This window comes from Aegilops tauschii, chromosome 1 (assembly GCF_002575655.3).
Source record: "Aegilops tauschii subsp. strangulata cultivar AL8/78 chromosome 1, Aet v6.0, whole genome shotgun sequence".
Lineage (NCBI taxonomy): Eukaryota > Viridiplantae > Streptophyta > Magnoliopsida > Poales > Poaceae > Aegilops > Aegilops tauschii.
Window position 1 is genome coordinate 291,013,312 of NC_053035.3, and position 20,113 is coordinate 291,033,424.

At 44.1% G+C, this 20,113-nt stretch overlaps 1 protein-coding gene across 1 annotated transcript; it reads left to right on the top strand.

The window, feature by feature from the left end:
* The first annotated feature begins 90 nt into the window (after window positions 1-90).
* On the top strand, window positions 91-672 carry LOC109782884 (uncharacterized). The gene has a single exon (XM_020341521.1). It carries the CDS (start codon window positions 91-93, stop codon window positions 670-672), a length of 582 nt encoding a protein of 193 aa, XP_020197110.1.
* The last annotated feature ends 19,441 nt before the right edge of the window (window positions 673-20,113 follow it).

A 20,113-nucleotide genomic window follows, 5' to 3' on the forward strand; every position in this document is an offset into this window, starting at 1 on the left:
CGCTCGTTATAAGAAGGCGCTCCCTCCACACTCTGTCCGCCGCCCACTCGTCTCGCCCCCTCTCACTAGCCTCGCCACCTCTGCGCCACCATGTCGATGCGCCGCCTGGGCGCTTCGCATTTTCGCGGAGTCCGCGAGCGCCGCTCCGGCGCCTTCTCCTCCGAGATCTGGTTTCCCGAGAAACGCCTCATCCTCGGCACCTTCGACACCGCAGAGGAGGCGGCTCGCGCGCACGACGCGGCAGCGTGGCGCCTCCTGAGGCCTCGTCGGGATATGAATTTTTCCGACGTGTCGAGCCAGCAGGCGCAGGATCTCCCGCCTCTTCCGCGGCTTTTCACCGACGAGGATCGTCGTGTCCACCGGAGGCGGCACCGTCGCCTCGCCATTGCCGAGATGGACGTGGAAGCCATGGTGGTGTGGCGCGAACGCTTCCCGCAGGACATCGTCGACGAGCGCCAGTTCTACAAACAAAGGAGGACGGAGAGGGACGCGAGGAGGACGGAGCGAGCCGCCTATCGGGAGGACAAGTGTTCGCGGAAGCAGGCCGCTCAATTGAAACTGAAGCTACGAGAAACGTCGGGTTGGGACTTCGAAGACGAGCAGCATGCTGACGCCTACATTCAGACGTCGGAGGAGGACATTACCGAGTCGGAGTCGGAAAGAGACGAGTAGTTGGTCTTTTCTTTTATCTATGTATTCTAGAACTATCTTTTTATCGGAAAAAATGGCCGGCGGCGTCGGCGACGAAGCAGGCGGGCGAGGGTGTGTTGTTTGATGTGGAGAGGCCAATGTGCCACCGACCAGCGGGCCCGGCGAGGAAAGAGGGCAAGCGCGCGTTCATCTTGTGTCCGCGCCGACGCAAATCCGGCTCAAAAATGGGCCGGAAATGGGTCGGCAGGCGGACGAAAGCGGACGCGCGTTCATTTGGGTCGGCGCGTTGGGCCGACTTTTCTGTCCGCACCGACCCAAACGGACGGCCGCAAATGAAATGGGTCACCCCATTGGAGTTGCTCTAACACTTTATGTTTTCATATATTTTTCTACTACTAAGGGAGGATGGAGCACACCAGAATCATAGACCTGGGCTGCATCGCTGAAGATCTTGCGATTTTCTCCAATGTGCGAGAGTGATTCGTTTGAAATTGTTCATGTTATCTTACACCCTGCAGAATACCGAGTCTCGTATGTGAAGTATGATGAGTTTTTTTTACGGGGTGATTATTTATATCTATACTATTATATGGTGTATGAGTTTTAAACTTTTGAATTTCAAGGTAACAAAAACGTGATCCGTTGATAGGGTCCATCAAATGGTTCAATATTGTGGATTTGCACTGCTAATTTCTAGAGTCATCGCTACGTGTCAATGTACGAAAGTTCACTTGTGTTTTTTGTTATCCATTCATGCGTAGCTAGTCACGACACACACACTAACAGCCAGATTGTGAGCATATGCGACATGCGCGCTGTCTCGTCAACTAGAGTTGGAAGCTCTTAGTGAAACTTCTTTAAGCTGGCTGTAGAGCAAGATACTCATTCTACATATGTGAAGCCTTACATACAAAATAGAACGGTTGCAACCGTAGACTCAATAAAGCCAGACATGCAAAGTATTGTGTTTGAAGGAAGCAAGATTTGCATCCATCAATTGAAACTTGCACGAGTTGTGCACATATCCGCCTACTAGTAAATCACTGCGTGGAAAGAAAATGTAACCGCACATGAGATTGCTCATTATGCTTTTGTATGGAGGACTAGGGTAGTTTGCCTAGAACATCATCTTGACTTCATGTTAGTGTCAAGGTAATGGTGTTGTTCTTCAAGCTCTATGTGGTGGTGGTGTTGCAGGCAGCTAATGACTTCGTCGGCGAATGACCAACCCTGAGGGGTCGGGGTAATGTTCCCCTGGGTGTTTTCACAGTAGAGACGAGGTTGTGGCCCCCTTTTCTCCATCTAGGTGTCTCCCTAGCGCGACATATTGCAATATGGTGGTTCGTGCTCCCTCTTCCTTGCAACGACGCTCTCTCTATCGTCGGTGCGAAGCTGGCGGAAGGTTTTATTTAGGGCAATGATATAGTTATGTGGAAATTTGTCTTAAAAGCGACAATGTCGTGTTTTGTTTGAAATATGAGTAGCTCCGTGAAATACACTGGAAAAGCATCTCGTAGGGTGGGAAAACGAAATGGGTCATTCACATTTCAGCCATTAACTCAAACCCGCTACTCAGATATACCGCTATTTTTCAATTGTGCTCAGATTTGCCCCTCATTCTTTAGGTGTCCTTACAGGAATGGCCTTCCGTGTCATTTCCGTCTAGTCAAAAACCATTGACCGTGATCTTTGTCCAAAATGCCCCAGGTAGCGGCAACCAGCAATCGGGTAAAATTGAAACTCATTAGTTTGTGCCACTCATGCGTGGGCCCCATTAAAAAGAGAAAAGTAAAAAAACTCTCCCTACTCTTTGTTATAGTTGGTGGGACCCACTCACCTGCACCACCACCACCACATGTTGGTTAACAGAGAAAGAGGAGAGAGGGGAGGGGTGGCGGTGTTTTCTCACCGGTGGCTAAACTATGAACCCAATGGCGACCACAAAAATAAGTAGAGGGCGTCGAGGTGATTTCAAAAGGTGTTGCACGACCAGATGGGGTAGCTAAAGAAGACAACAATGTTGGTCCGAGCGGATTTCGACGGCTAGGAGCTGTTGATGGCAAATGGTGGCTATTTTCGGGGCTTTGGTCACTTTATTGTGGTCATGGGACGGAAGTGAGATGGCTAGGAAGGTAGGGGTCATTATTAAATGGACAGAGCACATTGGCGGCGACTGCGTACATCGGCGCTCCCAAATCTTGATGAGGGTCTAGCAAAGACCTTTAAATCCTTAAATTGAGAGTGGCGGCATGTGATTGAGGTGGCTAGGGAGCTACGGGCGCGATTAATTTCAAAATAGCGCACCAGGTGTTGGAAATATGCCAAAGAGGCAATAATATTGTATTATTGTATTTCCAGGTTTATAATTAAGAGTTTATATTATATGTTATAACTGCTACGATCCTGGAATATGCGATTCAGTGGAAAACTCATATGTATGTGTGGAATGATAAACGGTAAAAGTGGATTCCTAGTCTCGCCTCTAAGACTAGCTCAAGTGTTGTTAGTGATCGTGTTTTCCAGATCTTAGGATATCGTTAAGTGTAACGATAGTACTAAAACAACTTTGATAATATGACTTTGGAAGAACGATCATATTGAATAAACCGAAACTTGTTTGTTATACTTTGAGATACAATCGTCACAAGTCAACTGCTAGCACACGGAGAGTTAACGTGTAATTTAGTTTCTTAGACCATAAGAGTATCATAGTCACTTCTTACTGATGTGCACACCAATATCACAGGTATACTTGGGGGGTCTCCAACTGTTGAACAGAAGACAAGCACGACCATTTGTTTTGATGCAAGTATACAAGAGTCTTCACGTTACAATCTTCCGATCATGTTACAGCTTGGGTCTTTTTGCTTTGAGGTTTCACCCAATGAGCCAGAGAAGGATACAGTGAAGCCAAACTTCAGGACCCCTCCAACATGAATTAATATCGGTACTACTTTTCATGTCTGGTGGAGTAGTGCCAAGCATGCAGGCAAACAAATCGTTACGTAAGTCTAAATTAGCAATAGGTGATCAGCGTGGCCGGATGGATTAATTAATTTTCTAATCAAAGGTACTACTTAGAGTTGCGTCACGTACAAGTTGTGGTTAGCTAGTTTAGTTTTTCTCTCCGAGATGTAAAAGGAGAGGATATCGCATGTTAGTTTAGTCATCGAGTCGGTTAGATATTTTAGGCCCTTACCGCATGTGAGCTTATATAAAGGAGGAGTCGAGAGTTTTGTAAGGCAGATTAGTTTTGAGTTGAATAGAAAAATACCAGAAAACGCCTCACGGCCAGGGGCATCAAAAATGCGTTCTTGCGATTCCTAGGGTTTCGTTGCTGTTGTTCCTGTGTTGATCTCGTATCAATATTCGGTACAAGTCTACTTCTTTGGCTTCTTGCTATATCGTTTTGATCCAAAGGCTTTTCCTCTTCTACGTCTGTTTGTTTTATTCTGCGACGGTTGCTGCTGTTGTTCATTGATATTTTGCAAGTACCGTGAAGGATCGGACCAACCAGCGACTCGTCGACTAGTCGAGTCACATCACTTACCATACAATGGGATTCGGGGTTGCTCAAACGTCATCTATAACACGGTGATCATAACGACAACTACTTGCAGGTTCATCAGGAAGTTTGACAATAAATTAGATAGCTCAAGAGTGGGATTTGCTTCTCCGACAATGGATAGATATTCTTAGGGCCCTCTCCGTGTGACAACATCCATCATCATCTTGCGAGACACGGGTGACTAGGTCATTGGGATGTTGGAACATGTCAATGAGAAAGAAGAACAAAACTGGTAATAAGGAGACCGGTATAGTGAGCACGAGAATGACTCAAGAGGATACCAATACATCTCACCTCGGGTTTTATAAAGTATCATGAAGCAAAGGTAATAGCATGTGATAACCAAAGGTTAACTCGAAGTCATTTGTATATTCATACGGATCGATATGGACGTCCATGGTCCCGCTATTGGTCATTGAACGAAAGGGGATTTGTTCATGTCTATGTTTTACCGAACCTATAGGGTCACAAGTTTAAGGTAATCACGATCTGTTGAGTGCTAGTAGGACAAGAGTAATGAGGAAATATTTATGAAATAGATTCATTAATATTTGAAATAGTTTCAAGGGGAATCGGAAGCGTTCTGGGGTCACTGGAAGGGTTTCGGAGTTTACCGGATAATACCGATAAGTAATATATAGGTGGGAGTAGTTTTCGGTGATGTTAAATTAATATTAAAAGGCTCTAATATGATTAGGAGCTTTTATATTTATTTAAATATAAACGGGCCTTAAAAGGTTAAGTGGCGGAAAGATATTCGACGACTTGGGCCCAATAGGGGAGGCGCCCCTTAGCTTCTTGGACAAGCCAATGGGAGCCCGAATTGGAGGGGGATTCCCCCTCCTCTTGGCCGACCAAGGGGGGAGGAGGAAACCTCCCCCCTTGTGACGCTCCCTCCCCTCTCCTCCAACCTATACATACACTAGAGTTTTTGGGCACTTTTGAACATACAAGTTTTGAAGCCTCCTATAGTTCTCTAGTTTTAGTTCTAGTTGATCCAATTAGAGCTAGATCTAGATCCTCTCTAATCCTCATAATTAGAAGCCCGACATGATTCTAATCTCCTCCTCTAATTCTCCGATGATGATTAGCTCTGGACGGTGAAGCGCTGCCGGATCCTGAAGACCGTACACTTGCAAACTTAGGGTGCTCTTTCTGAATTGGTGACGAAGCCATGGTGGGCGCCGCCCATGGAGCTTGCAGGTGACTCGACCGAGCTCATCGTTGCTAGCAACCCCAGTAAAAACCCGCACCTAGGCAACTTATGAGTGGTATTTTTACACTCATTTCACCTTTGTTTAAACCGAGATATTTCAATTAAAAAGAGATATTCGCTCCGATATTAGTACTAATGACTAATGAGTGCAAAAGATTCCACAGATCCCATCTTTGATGTGTTTCCACGGGAAATGGGCTAAAAGGGAAAACTCACGTGGGGAAATGGAATGGAAAGAGAATGGAGGAAGAAGGAATCAACAGGAAGCGTCCGCGCGAAAACAACAAAAAAGTCGGCGTTCCAGCGCCCGTTTGGCGTGAATTTCGAGGCAGATCGTCCACATGAACAACTTTCATTAAAGGGACCCCGTCGAAATGTCAATAGAGAGACGAGCACATAAGCCAGAACCTCTTCATCATCATCCTCAACCACAAACCCTAGCCGCCACCATAGCCATCTACACCACCACCATAGTGCTCATCCATCCCATTCATACTTGTAATCGTGCATCGCACAAGGCATCCATTGTAAGACATGTTGCAATCAATCAATCTCAAGATGTGTTCTGCAATGTTTTCTTCCCGCGATCTGATCTCCATGTGTAAGTAGTTCGATAAGGTGTGGGTTGAGGCATAAGCCTTGCAACCCGAGGTATTTGTTGAGGGGATCAATGGAAGACTTTGACATAACGTCCGTTATGAGTGAGATAAAATTGTTCCGTGAAGATTTCTCTTGTCTTGTCTGCGATCTTCATCCCTGCAGGTACCCCAGGATCATGGAGATTGAGCACCGGTGAGGCTAGGAGTCAGGAGACCGTGAAGTGTTACACCGAACACCGGTGACAGTAAGGTTCAATAGAGTAACATGGATCATATCCTTGGGGAGAAATGAGGTGTAGTCATTAAACGCCAAAAGCTCTTGTCTGATTTCATTTCTTAAGTATCGAGGCAACCATGCGCGATAGATAGGGTATGCAGTAGGACAATTGATTCTTGACGCAGGACTCGTGATGGTCAAGATGTTATTTGGACACATCCCACACTTCGATCCGTAACAGGCACATCTCTATGGGTGACTTCCAGCGCACAAATTAATATCTTATTTGATCCCAGCGCAAATACAAGGTTGTAAGCATAAGACCTCATACCCCGTACCTCTTTTTATTATAAGTGTTTGAATCACTATTTGCTTGATGATCCGGTTAAAAGCTGGATTTGACACTTTGACAAAAGCTTGCTATAGACCATCGCTTCAAGGGAATCTTCCTCTCGTGGGTTCGATAACCCAGGGTCACCTCTAGGAAATAGGTGCAGGAAATTCTTTTCTGTTCCAATATTGGATCAATAAAAGGAGGTATCAAGCCCTTTTTTGGCGCCGTTGCCAGGGAGGAGTTTAGTATTCCTAGTCTTTGTGTTTAGAGTTTCTGTTAAAGTTAATTTTCAGTTTTTTGTTTTTTACTTCTTTGTTTTTAGTTTAAATTTCATTTTAGTTGCAAGTCTTGTTAGTTGAGAAAAACAAAAAGATCACTATGGCTCGTAATCTAGGAAGTTTTGCTACTCCCAGCAACAACTTCATGCGTGAACCTATAACACAGGTGCACAACCTGAGGTAGCAGCCGCTGAGTATGAAATTAAATCGAACTTAGTTTCCATGGTTCATCACGACCAATTTGGAGGCTCTGCCTCTGAGGATGCTGCTACTCGTGAGCTGCGTTGGGATTTCCTCGAAGATGAGAGGATGATGCGGTACAGTAGAGATAAATATTTCCCTCGGTTAAGAACCAAGGTTATCAATCCAGTAGGCGAACCACACAACACCTCGTTAGCAGTACCTACACACAAAATAACAAATCCTTGCACCCAACGCGAACAAGGGGTTGTCAATATAATCCCTCGGCGGTTACTTGCAAGATTAAATTGTATGGTGATAGAAACAAAAGAAATAAAGAAAGAAAAAATGCAGGAAGATATTTTTTATTTTAGTATATGATAAAAAGTAGACCCGGGGGCCATAGTTTTCACTAGAGGCCTCTCTCTTGGAAATAGCATACGGTGGGTAAACAAATTACTGTTGGGCAATTGATAGAAAAGCAAATAATCATGACGGTATCCAAGGCAATGATCATGTATATAGGCATCACGTCCGAGACAATTAGACCGAAACGATTCAACATCTACTACTATTACTCCACACATCGACGGCTATCGAGTATGCATCTAGAGTATTAAGTTCATAAAGAACAGAGTAACGCCTTAAACAAAATGACATGATATAGACTGTAACACCCGGATAATTAAGCTACAACAATCCTTTGCTAATGATGCCATGTCACCACTGTTACTGTTGCTAATCTCACTTAGATTCAAAATTGGTTCAAATTCAAATTTAAAATAAAGTCAAACAATATAAGTTTTCAAATGTCAAAACAAAAAAAAGTACAAACTATGACAAATAATTCATAAGTAATATTGGTGAAGAAACCACATTTTTATAAAATGTTTGAATGATCTAAAATAAATAAAACAGTTGATTAAACAATTAAATAAATGCCTTTTATAATTTATAAAATATTAAACTATTTTACTTAGGGGTTAAACTTTTTGTGGCATTGGTATATTTAGTAATACTAATTTAGGTACTAATTATATATTTTACAAAACTAAAATAAATTGAAAAGCAAAAGAAAACAAAAGAGAAAAATAAACAAAAGAAAACCAAAAGATAAGAAAAAGAGGGGACAACCCCCCCCCCAACTGGGCCCCGGCCCAGCCAGCCCACCCCGTCGCCCGGCCTATAAGGCCCCTGCGGCCACCCCCGCAAACCCTAACCCCCAACCAATCTTCCCCCCATCACCTCCTCCTCTCCCGCGCCCGATCTAGGGCGCCCAACGCCGCTAGTCATCGCCCCGCCACCCGCCGCCGTCGCCGGACCTCCTCGACCTCCTCCCTGCCGGACCCCCACAACCCTCGCCGCCCAGCTCCCCGACAACGCTCGTGAGCACCCCCTCTCTCTCCACTCGCGGTCACCGCGCCCGGTGAAAGCACAAGTGCTCCCTGGGTGATTTTGGTAATTAATGTCAACATATCTCTTGTTGGACTAATGTCTCGACCTAGTATGTTTCAGATAAGTTCAACAATGGAGTGGCATGGACTAGAGGATGTGGAACCCCTTCAATATGCTAAGGACAAATGATTGGCTCAAGCTCAAAGCTCAGGACTCTACATTTTCTATTTTAGTGATCCAAGATCACATTGAGTCCATAGGAAAGCCAATACTATTAAGAAGGGATGAGGTGTTGCCTAATGGCTTGTTTGCTCAAAGTGCTTAGTGATATGCTCCAAAGCCCTCAACCACTACCTCACTTCCAAATATGTCCCAAACCAAAAGTCAAACTCGGCCCCACCGATTCTTTCTATCTGGAGCCACCGAGTTCAGTTGATATAGCCACTGCCAGAAACCCTAATCAATTCGGTCTCACTGATGGGATCTCGGTCTCACCGAGATGGGCATGCAAACTCTCTGTTTCCTATTACAATATTTTCGGTCCCACCGAGATATGCAATCGGCCCCACCGAATTTGCTTGGCCAACTCTCTGTTTCACTTATTACCCAAATTGGTCCCACCGAGTTTGAGTAATCGGTCAAACCGAGTTTTGGATTTACCCTAACCCTAGCACATTGGTCCCACCGAGTTGATCCAGTCGGTCCCACCGAAATGCCTAACGGTCACATTATGAACCAAATCGGTCTGACCGAGTTCTTTGAATCGGTCCCACCGAGTTTGGTGATTTGTGTGTAACGGTTAGATTTTGTGTGGAGGCTATATATACCCCTCCACCCACTCTTTATTCATGGAGAGCCATTAGAACATGCCTACACTTCCAATACATATTTTCTGAGAGAGAACCACCTACACTTGTGTTGAGGTCAAGATATTCCATTCCAACTACATAAATCTTGATCTCTAGCCTTCCCCAAGTTGCTTTCCACTCAAATCTTCTTTCTACCAAATCCAATCCTATGAGAGAGAGTTGAGTGTTGGGGAGACTATCATTTGAAGCACAAGAGCAAGGAGTTCATCATCAACACACCATTTGTTACTTCTTGGAGAGTGGTGTCTCCTAGATTGGCTAGGTGTTACTTGGGAGCCTCCGTCAAGATTGTGGAGTTGAACCAAGGAGTTTGTAAGGGCAAGGAGATCGCCTACTTCGTGAAGATCTACCCTAGTGAGGCAAGTCCTTCGTGGGCGACGACCATGGTGGGATAGACAAGGTTACTTCTTCGTGGACCCTTCGTGGGTGGAGCCCTCCATGGACTCGCGCAACCGTTACCCTTCGTGGGTTGAAGTCTCCATCAACGTGGATGTACGATAGCACCACCTATCAGAACCATGGATAAAAAATCTCCGTGTCTCCAAATTGCGTTTGCACACTCCAATCCCTTCTCTTTACATTCTTGCAACTTGCATGCTTTACTTTCCGCTGCTCATATACTCTTGTATGCTTGCATGCTTGCTTGATATGTATTGTGAATGTTTAAACTTGTGCTAAAACTCCACATCAACTTAAGTGAAATTAAAAACTGCAACTTTACTTGATTAAAGTCTATTCACCCCCCTCTAGACACCTCTTCTCGATCCTTTCACCCGGCAAGCACCCCGTTCGCGCCCGCTCGCGCCCTACGCGCGCTCACCGCGCCCCAGCTCACGCCCCTCTAGGATCGAAAGTAGGTCTAGAGGGGGTGATTAGACTACTTGACCAAATAAAAATCTATCCTTTTCCCAATTTTAAGTCTTGGCAGATTTTAGCAATTTAGCACAAGTCAAGCAATCAACCTACACATGCAATTCTAAAAGTGTAGTAGCATAAAGTAAAACATAGCATATGAAGATAAAGGGAAGGGTTTGGAGAAGGCAAACGCAATCTAGACACAGAGATTTTTGGCGTGGTTCCAATAGGTGGTGCTATCGTACGTCCACGTTGATGGAGACTTCAACCCACGAAGGGTAACGGTTGCGCGAGTCCACGAAGGGCTCCATCCATGAAGGGTCCACGAAGAAGCAACCTTGTCTATCCCACCATGGCCATCGCCCACGAAGGACTTGCCTCGCTCGGGTAGATCTTCACGAAGTAGGCGATCTCCTTGCCCTTACAAACTCCTTGGTTCAACTCCACAATCCTGTCGGAGGCTCCCAATTGACACCTAACCAATCTAGGAGACACCGCTCTCCAAAAGGTAATAGATGGTGTGATGATGATGAACTCCTTGCTCTTGTGCTTCAAATGATAGTCTCCCCAACACTCAACTCTCTCTCACAGATGTGGCTATGGTGGAAAGATGATTTGAGTGGAAAGCAACTTGGGGAAGGCTAGAGATCAAGATTCTTGTGGTTGGATTGGAATGTCTTGGTCTCAACACATGAGTAGGTGGTTCTCTCTTAGAAAATGAGTAGTGGAAGTGTAGGCACGTTCTGATGGATCTCTCTTGAATGGAGAAGGGGTGGAGGGGTATATATAGCCTCCACACAAAATCCAAGCGTTACACACATTTGACCCCGGTCAGACCGAATAGAAGAACTCGGTGAGACCAATTTAGTTCAAAATGTGAACGTTAGGAATCTCGGAGGGACCGACATGATCAACTCGGTGGGACCGATGTGCTAGGGCTAGGGCAAAACCTCATCTTGGTGAGACCGATTGCATGAACTCGGTGAGACCGATTTCAGCAATGAGCAAACAGAGAGTTGGTCAGACAAACTCAGTGGGACCGATTGCACATTTTGGTGGGACCGAAATAATTACAACATGTAACAGAGAGTTTGCAAGGCCATCTCGGTGAGACCGAGATCCATATCGGTGAGACCGAATTGTCTAGGGTTTCTGGCAGTGGCTAGGTCAAATGAACTCGGCGGCGCCGGATTGATCAAATCGGTGGGGCCGAGTTTGACTTTAGGTTTTGGACAAATGTGGAAATGAGAAAGTGGCTGAGGGTTTTGGAGCAATATCACTAAGCACTTTGAGCAAGTAGACCATTAAGCAACACCTCATCCCCTTTTAATAGTATTAGCTTTACTATGGACTCAATGTGATCTTGGATCACTAAAATGAAAATGAAGAGTCTTGAGCCTTTGCCAATCTTTGTCCTCAGCATTTTGAGGGGTCCACATCTCTAGTCCATGCCATGCCAATCATTGAACTTTCTGAAATATTTAACTTGAATGGATATTAGTTCAATGAGCTATATGTTGTTATGAATTGCCAAAACCACCCAGCGATTAGTTGCACTTTCAGCCCCGCATCGCCTGCTCCGCCTCAGCCGCCCCATGGCCTCGCCCCCCTTGCTGCAGCTCGCGCACGAGCCCTGCCCCTCCGCCTCGCGTCCCTCCTGGCGAGCCCCGTCGTCGCCCGCCCTCGCCCTTGCTGCCGCCAGCCACTGTCGCGTGCCCGCTCGCGCTCCGCCTGCAGCCCGCGCTCGCGACCGTCCGCTCGCTCGCTTGCTCCGGTCGCGCCTCGCCTCCGCTCGCCGCCCCACGTCGCCCGCAGCAGCCTCCCTCCCCCGCTCGCCCGCTGCCGCGCCCCGCCTATGCTCCCTGCGCCCGCCGGTGGCCTCACCGGGGGCCAAGCCCGGCCGCTGCACAAGGGCTCCCCACTGGGGTCCTCTGCCCCTCACCTCCCACACGCGTGCATGCCCACAGCCCTTGGCCCTGTGACACTGACCTCAGGTGCCCACACCCTTGATAAAAATGAAACAAAAGTAGAAAAGAAAATAAAATAAAAAATAATTAATTTAGTTTAATTAACTTAATCAACATGCTTAATCAACCTGCTTAATTAACTAAGTAAACTAGGTTAGTTAGTTAACAGTGTATGAGAGGGGAGGCCAACCCCCGTTGACCAGTTAAAGTTTGACTGGTCAACTGGGACCCCCTGGCCCACATGTCAGCCTGTGTACACTTCTATGTACATAGTGCTATGTGCACATAGCAATTTAGTATTTATTTTGAATTAAAATTAATTTCATAAAATGTTTAAAACATTGAAAATTAATATAAAATAATCCGTAAGTCGGATGAAAATAATTTATATATGAAAGTTGCTCAGAAAAATACAATGAGTCCGAATATGCAATCCTTTCATCTGTCACATGCCCCTAGGATGATGAACATGTAACCATCCCCTCTCTTTCATCTATCCAGAAATTGCCAAACGCTGGGAAAACATTCCTAGATGTTTTCCCTCTTAGTCTATAACGTGTAGCACCGCGTTAGGTCAACCCTAGCACGACGTATTGCTATGTATTTCATTGTGAATCTTTGTTTGCTTTATATTTATTGCTTCTTCCCCCTCTTCTCTCTGGTAGACCCCGAGACCGAGGCTGCCCCTGTGATCGACTACGTCACCGACGACCCTTCTTCCTTTTGAACAGAGCTTCTAGGCAAGCAAACCCCCCTTGATCATTTCAATATTGCCCACTCCATTATCTCTCATGCTTGCATTAGATTTTGCTACTGCAATTGATTGCTCCTATTCTGATGCACAGCCTGCTTTTGTAACCTACTATTGTTACCTACCTGCTTATCCTATATGCTTAGTATAGGTTGGTTAGTGATCCATCAGTGACCCCTCACCTTGTCCCAGTTGTCCCTGCTTCATCACCGATGACTCGATCAACGTGATCGACGTCCAGAGACTAACACATCACCTCACCCCCCTTAGTTGTACGACTCTGTAGAGCCACTATCGAGTGTCGAGGGTGATACCTCGTAATGCACCCCTGATAATAACTCTATAGTGTAGCCAATCGGTCGTGGTCTATCGAGGGTGATTCCTCCTTCACCACTCCCGATACAACTCTGTCGTGCAACACCTCAAGTGTGAACCTCGAGAGGGTGATTCCTCCTAAGTTCACCTTGACGTTTACATGAAGTGGATTCGATTCCTCGGATTCCCCCTTGATGTTATGGACACACGGTTACCTGGACTTTACTTTAGAACATTGTTGAAGTCGGGTCAGCCCCGAGGGGTACCTGCGAGAGTTACTGAAGTCGGGTTGACCTGGAGGGTACCCGCGAGATAACTACGAGGCACAGCCGGGCAGGTAGACCGCCCTAGAGAGAGGGTTGGGCCTGGCCCTTACCGTATTTCCTCGAGACGGGGCGACGGGGTCACATGAACGTGAGTCTCTGCTCATCACCGCCACTAGTACATCGAGGTGTTATACAAACGGTTTTTAACCCCTTTCTGCGATAGCATTTGGAACCGTCGCCTAGTGAGTGACTGCGATAGGAGGGTCCTCCCCACACGACCCAGAAACCGTCGGGATATGCCCTTCTGGCACACACGCTTGGCAAAATGAGGTCATGTGCGACCGACGAGCGATCAAATACGGTTATACGTACAGTAGTGCTAAAAAATTCAATTATACAGACGAAATTGTTTCCGGTCGTAAGTTCATCCCATACATTCAGTCCTCGCTAAACGTTTCTGTTCGTATATACATCCCACACAGTCGCTCCAAGGAAAACGTTTCTGTTCGCAGGTACATCGCACACAATTTTCCCCGTTAAATCGTTTGTGATAGCGTTTCCATTGCACATGGTATTAACAATTTTATCGTTTGCATTATTGAATGCATACACACGGTGCATAGAAGAAACTGTGTGGCAAAGGTTGTCCATCACACACAGTTTTTATGTGGTAAATGTTTGCGCCAGGTGGCCTAACGCAAATAGTTTTCAAGAGGATGTCGTGTGTGACTGTTCATTAATCCAACACAGTTTATTCCTACAAACTGTGTGCGTTGCCTGAGGTCATCGCCCACGGTGTTTTCTCAATAACCGTTTGCAATAGAAAAACCCAATTAGCAAGCTTATTATCCCATTATTAATAATCAATTTGTTAATCTAATTGACATTTCATATTAAGCACACAATATATTTCATTTTCATAACTGAAATACATCAGAGCACAACATCATATAGCTTCAACACTCAGCTACCCCATTACACAACTGCACCAACACCAAGTTTCACATGCAACATCTATAACCTTTCGAAATTAGCATCATAGACGGTACATAGACATATGTATTGAAGGAAATATGCCCTAGAGGCAATAATAAAGTTATTATTTATTTCCTTATTTCATGATAAATGTTTATTATTCATGCTAGAGTTGTATTAACCGGAAACATAATACATGTGTGAATATATAGACAAACAGAGTGTCACTAGTATGCCTCTACTTGACTAGCTCGTTGATCAAAGATGGTTAAGTTTCCTAACCATAGACATGAGTTGTCATTTGATAAACGGGATCACATCATTGAGAGAATGATGTGATTGACTTGACCCATTCCGTTAGCTTAGCACTTGATCGTTTAGTATATTGCTATTGCTTTCTTCATGACTTATACATGTTCCTATGACTATGAGATTATGCAACTCCCGTACACCGGAGGAACACTTTGTGTGCTACCAAACGTCACAACGTAACTGGGTGATTATAAAGGTACTCTACAGGTGTCTCCGAAGGTACTTGTTGGGTTGGCGTATTTCGAGATTAGGATTTGTCACTCCGATTGTCGGGGAGGTATCTCTGGGCCCACTCGGTAATGCACATCATTATAAGCATTGCAACTAATGAGTTAGTTGCGGGATGATGTATCACGGAACGAGTAAAGAGACTTGCCGGTAACAAGATTGAACTAGGTATTGAGATACCGATGATCGAATCTCGGGCAAGTAACATACCGATGACAAAGGGAACAACGTATGTTGTTATGCGGTTTGACCGATAAAGATCTTCGTAGAATATTGGGAGCCAATATGAGCATCCAGGTTCCGCTATTGGTTATTGACCGGAGACGTGTCTCGGTCATGTCTACGTAGTTCTCGAACCCGTAGGGTCCGCACGCTTAAAGTTCGATGACCATTGTATTATGAGTTTATGTGATTTGATGTACCGAGATCGGGGACATGACGAGGAGTCTCGAAATGGTCGAGACGTAAAGATCGATATATTGGACGACTATATTCGGACATCGGAAAGGTTCCGAGTGATTCGGGTATTTTCGGGGGTACCGGGGAGTTACGGGAATACGAGGAAGAAGCAATGGGCCTCATGGGCCAAGTGGTGGAAGAGAGGAGGCAGGGCGCGCAGCCCCCCTATCCCAAACCAAATTGGACTAGGGGGCTGATAATCCTCAAGTGCAGGGAATCATCGTAGCAATTTCCAAAGATGGAAGTGATAAGTATGGAGTGTCGAGCCCACAAGGAGCTAAAGGTTAGATCAATATTCTCTCAAGCCCTATCTGCCATTGATACGACTCTACGTACACCGAACGTTTGCTTCCAACTAGCAACGAGAAATAAAACTACGTTGTGGGTATGAAGAGGATAACTTTGCATGGTATCGGAGAGCTAAAATATAAAAGTAGGTGCTGTTAACATAAAGTTAGAATATATTACTAAATATTATAAATAGCGAGTGTGGAATAATGGTGGATCGGTGTGCGGAATTGTCCTAGGCAATTGTTAACAAGACCGATAGTCGTCATTGCAATTTCATATGAGGGAGAGGCATAAGCTAACATACTTTCTCTACTCGGATCATATGCACTTATGATTGGAACTCTAGCAAGCATCCGCAACTACTAAAGATCATTAAGGTAAACCCAACCATAGCATTAAAGCATCAAGTCCTCTTTATCCCATACGCAACAACCCCCTTACTCGGGTTTGTGTTTCAGTCACTCACGCAACCCACTATAAGCGAATCATTAACGTATTGCAACACCCTACAGCGGGAATCCCTCACGCTTGCGCGACACGGAGGGCACCATAGGACAACACCAAAATAAAACATACAACTCGTACCAATCTATATCATCAATCAACCCAAGGACAAAAGATATCTACTCAAAACATCATAGGATGACAACACATCATTGGATCATAATATGTAGCATAAAGCACCATGTTCAAGTAGGGATTACAGCGGGGTGCGGGAGAGTGGACCGCGTAAAAGAGATGAGGATGGTGATGATGATGGTGATGTTGATGAAGACGATCACCGTGGCGATGATTCCCCTCCCGATGGCACTCCGGCGCCACCGGAAGAGAGGAGGAGAGGTTCTCCCCCTTGTGCTTCCTCCTCCATGGCCTCCCCTCTAGATGGGGAAAGGTTCTCCCTCTGATCCTTGGCCTTCATGGCGATGATGGCCTCTCCGGGATACTCCTCCATGGCCACCGGTGATGATGGCCCCCTCCGGCAGGGTGCCGGAGAGGGCCTAGATTGATTTCTCGTGGCTACAGAGGCGTCTGGCGGCGGAACTCCCGATCTAGGTTTCTTTCTGGAAGTTTGGGTATATACGAGAGGTGTTGGCATTGATTTCACGTCAGGGGGGGTTTCCTGGCTGTCCACGAGGCAGGGGGCGCGCCCCTAGGGCGCACCCCCACCCTCGTGGGCAGCCCGGGACTCTTCTGGCCTACTTCCGGTACTCCGTGGGCTTCTTCTGGTCCAAAAATGATCTCCATCATGTTGCACGTCAATTGGACTCCATTTGGTTTTCCTTTTCTGCGATACTCTAAAACAGGAGAAAACAGAAACTGGCACTGGGCTCTAGGTTAATAGGTTAGTCCCAAAAATCATATAAAAGTGTATAATAAAGCCCATTAAACATCCAAGATAGATAATATAACAGCATGAATACTTCATAAATTATAGATACGTTGAAGACGTATCAGCATCCCCAAGCGTAATTCCTACTCGTCCTCGAGTACGTAAATGATAAAATAATTAATTTATGAAGTGTGAATGCTAGCAAGTGCTTAAGTTTGATCAATGATAATTCTAATCACTTTTTCTAGCATCATTATATGTCATAACAATAGCTCATCTCATAAAACTTTTCATGATCAAGTAACAAGCAATTCACGTGTTAAGGTATAGATCATAAACTTTCTTGGAAACTAACAAACCGTGTTATCAGTCATCAAACAATTACAATTCATCTTATTTTCAGGAAGAGTCTATGTCAGAGTTTGATTTAGCAAACTCCACACACTCAACTATCATTTAGTCTTTCACAATTGCTAACACTCACGCGATATTTATGGGTTCAAAGTTTTAATCAGACACAGAGAAAGATAGGGGCTTATAGATTCGCCTCCCAACCTTTTACCTCAAGGGTAATGTCAACAATAATAGTTCATGATGCCTTACATCCAATTGGATATATATACCAGAGCCTTTCCAACACAAGGTGCTTGCCAAAGGATAAAATGTAAAAAGTAAAGGTGAAAATCACCATGACTCTTGCATAAGGTTAAGAGATAAAAGTAAAAGACAGGCCCTTCGCAGAGGGAAGCAGAGGTTGCCATCGCTTTTAGGGTTGATGCACAAAATCTTAATACGAAAGAACGTCACTTTATATTGCCACTTGTGATATGGACCTTTATTATGCAGTCCGTCGCTTTTATTTCTTCCACATCACAAGATCATATAAAGCTTATTCCCTCCACACTAATCAATCATACATATTTAGAGAGCAATTTTTATTGCTTGCACCGATGACAACTTACTTGAAGGATCTTACTCAATCCATAGGTAGGTATGGTGGAGTCTCATGGCAAAACCGGGTTTAAGGGTATTTGGAAGCACAAGTAGTATCTCTACTTAGTACAAAGAATTTGGCTAGCATGAGGGGGAAAGGCAAGCTCAACGTGTTGGGCGATCCATGACAATATACTTTATTTCAGATATAAGAAAACATAACCCATTACGTTGTCTTCCTTGTGCAACATCAACCTTTTAGCATGTCATATTCTAATGAGTGCTCACAATTACAAAAGATGTCCAATATAGAATATTTATATGTGAAATCCCTCTTCCTTCAATATTCTTTCATGAATTGTTCAAGTGACCAATTCTACGTTTGCAAACTTTCAATAAGTTTACTACCTATACTTATTATGTGTGAAGTCATTACTCCCCATGTTATAAGCATATGAAACATATATAGATTCAGGTTTATGACATTCAATTTATTCAACCATTTACTCGCAAATGACAAACTACTCCAAAAGATATGAGTGAAGAACACTGAGTAGTCAAATAATTAACTAGCCGTGGGAGGATTCTTTTTCATTCAATATTTCAGATCTAATGATTTTATTCAAACATCAAGTAAAATTGAAAATACGCTCCAAGCAAAACACATATCATGTGATGAATAAAAATACAGCTCCGAGTAAGGTATACCTATAGTTTTGAAGACGAAAGAGGGGATGCCTTCCGGGGCATCCCCAAGCTTAGGCGCTTGAGTCTTCCTTGAATATTACCTTGGGGTGCCTTGGGCATGCCCAAGCTTAGGGTCTTTCCACTCCTTATTCTCCTCATATCGATATCTCACCCAAAGCTTGAAAACTTCAATCACACAAAACTTAACCAAACTTCGTGTGATAGGTTAGTATGATAAAGAGTAAACCATTCACTTTGGTACTGTTAAGGACAAGTTTCATAATTGTTCTCACACAATGCCTACTGTACCATATCATTTCTACAATTTATATTGAGAAATATAAGTCATAGAAACTAGAAAACAAGCAAACTATGCAATGAAAACAGAATCTGTCAGAAACAGAACAGTCTGTAATGATCTGAACATAAACCATTCTTCTTCTACTACAAAAATTATGAAATAAGTTGGTGGACGTGAGGGATTTGTCTATTATTCTTCTGCAAAAAGAATCAACTGAAAATCACTCTTCTGTAAAAAATGACAGCTAATCTCGTGAGCTCTAAGTTTCTGTTTTTTACAGCAAGATCATATTGACTTTCTCCCAAGTCTTCCCAAAGGTCTTACTTGGCACTTTATTGAAACAAAAGCTATAAAACATGATTAATACAGTAGCTTAATCATGTAAACAAACAAAAACAGTAAGGGTAAATATTGGGTTGTCTCCCAACAAGCGCTTTTCTTTAATGCCTTTAAGCTAGGCATGATGATTTCAATGATGCTCACATAATAGACAAGAATCGAAACACAAAGAGAGCATCTTTGAAGAATATGACTAGCACATTTAAATCTAGCTCACTTCCTATGCCCAGGGATTTTGTGAGCACACAACTTATGGGAACAAGAATCAACTAGCATAGGAAGGCAAAACAAGTATAACTTCAAAACATTAAGCACATAGAGAGGAAACTTGATATTATTGCAACTCCTACAAGCATGTATTCCTCCCTCATAATAATTTTCAGTAGCATTATGGATAGCAACTTTGTTCTCATACTCAATTGGAACCTCTTCCAAAATAGTGGAATCATTACTAGCTAAAGTTGACACTCTTCCAAATCCACTTTCATAAATATCACATTAAGATTCAACACCCTCCAAAATAGTGGGATCACTAATTCCTAAAGTTGACACTCTTCCAAACCCACTTTAAATGATAGTATTATTCATACTCCAAAAGATATAAGTGAAGTTCATGGAGCATTCTACAATTAATATAGACTAACCAATATCCAAGCTCAAAATGTATAAGTGAAGCACATGAAGCATTCTATAAAACCATACTCAAAAGATTTAAGTGAAGCACAAAGAGCAATTCTATAAGATCATACTTAAAAGATATAAGTGAAGCACATGAAGTATTCTATAAATTGATGAAG

What these genes read in the sequence shown, in the direction of transcription:
- LOC109782884 (XM_020341521.1), top strand. Translation starts at nt 91, where the DNA reads ATGTCGATGCGCCGCCTGGGCGCTTCGCATTTTCGCGGAGTCCGCGAG.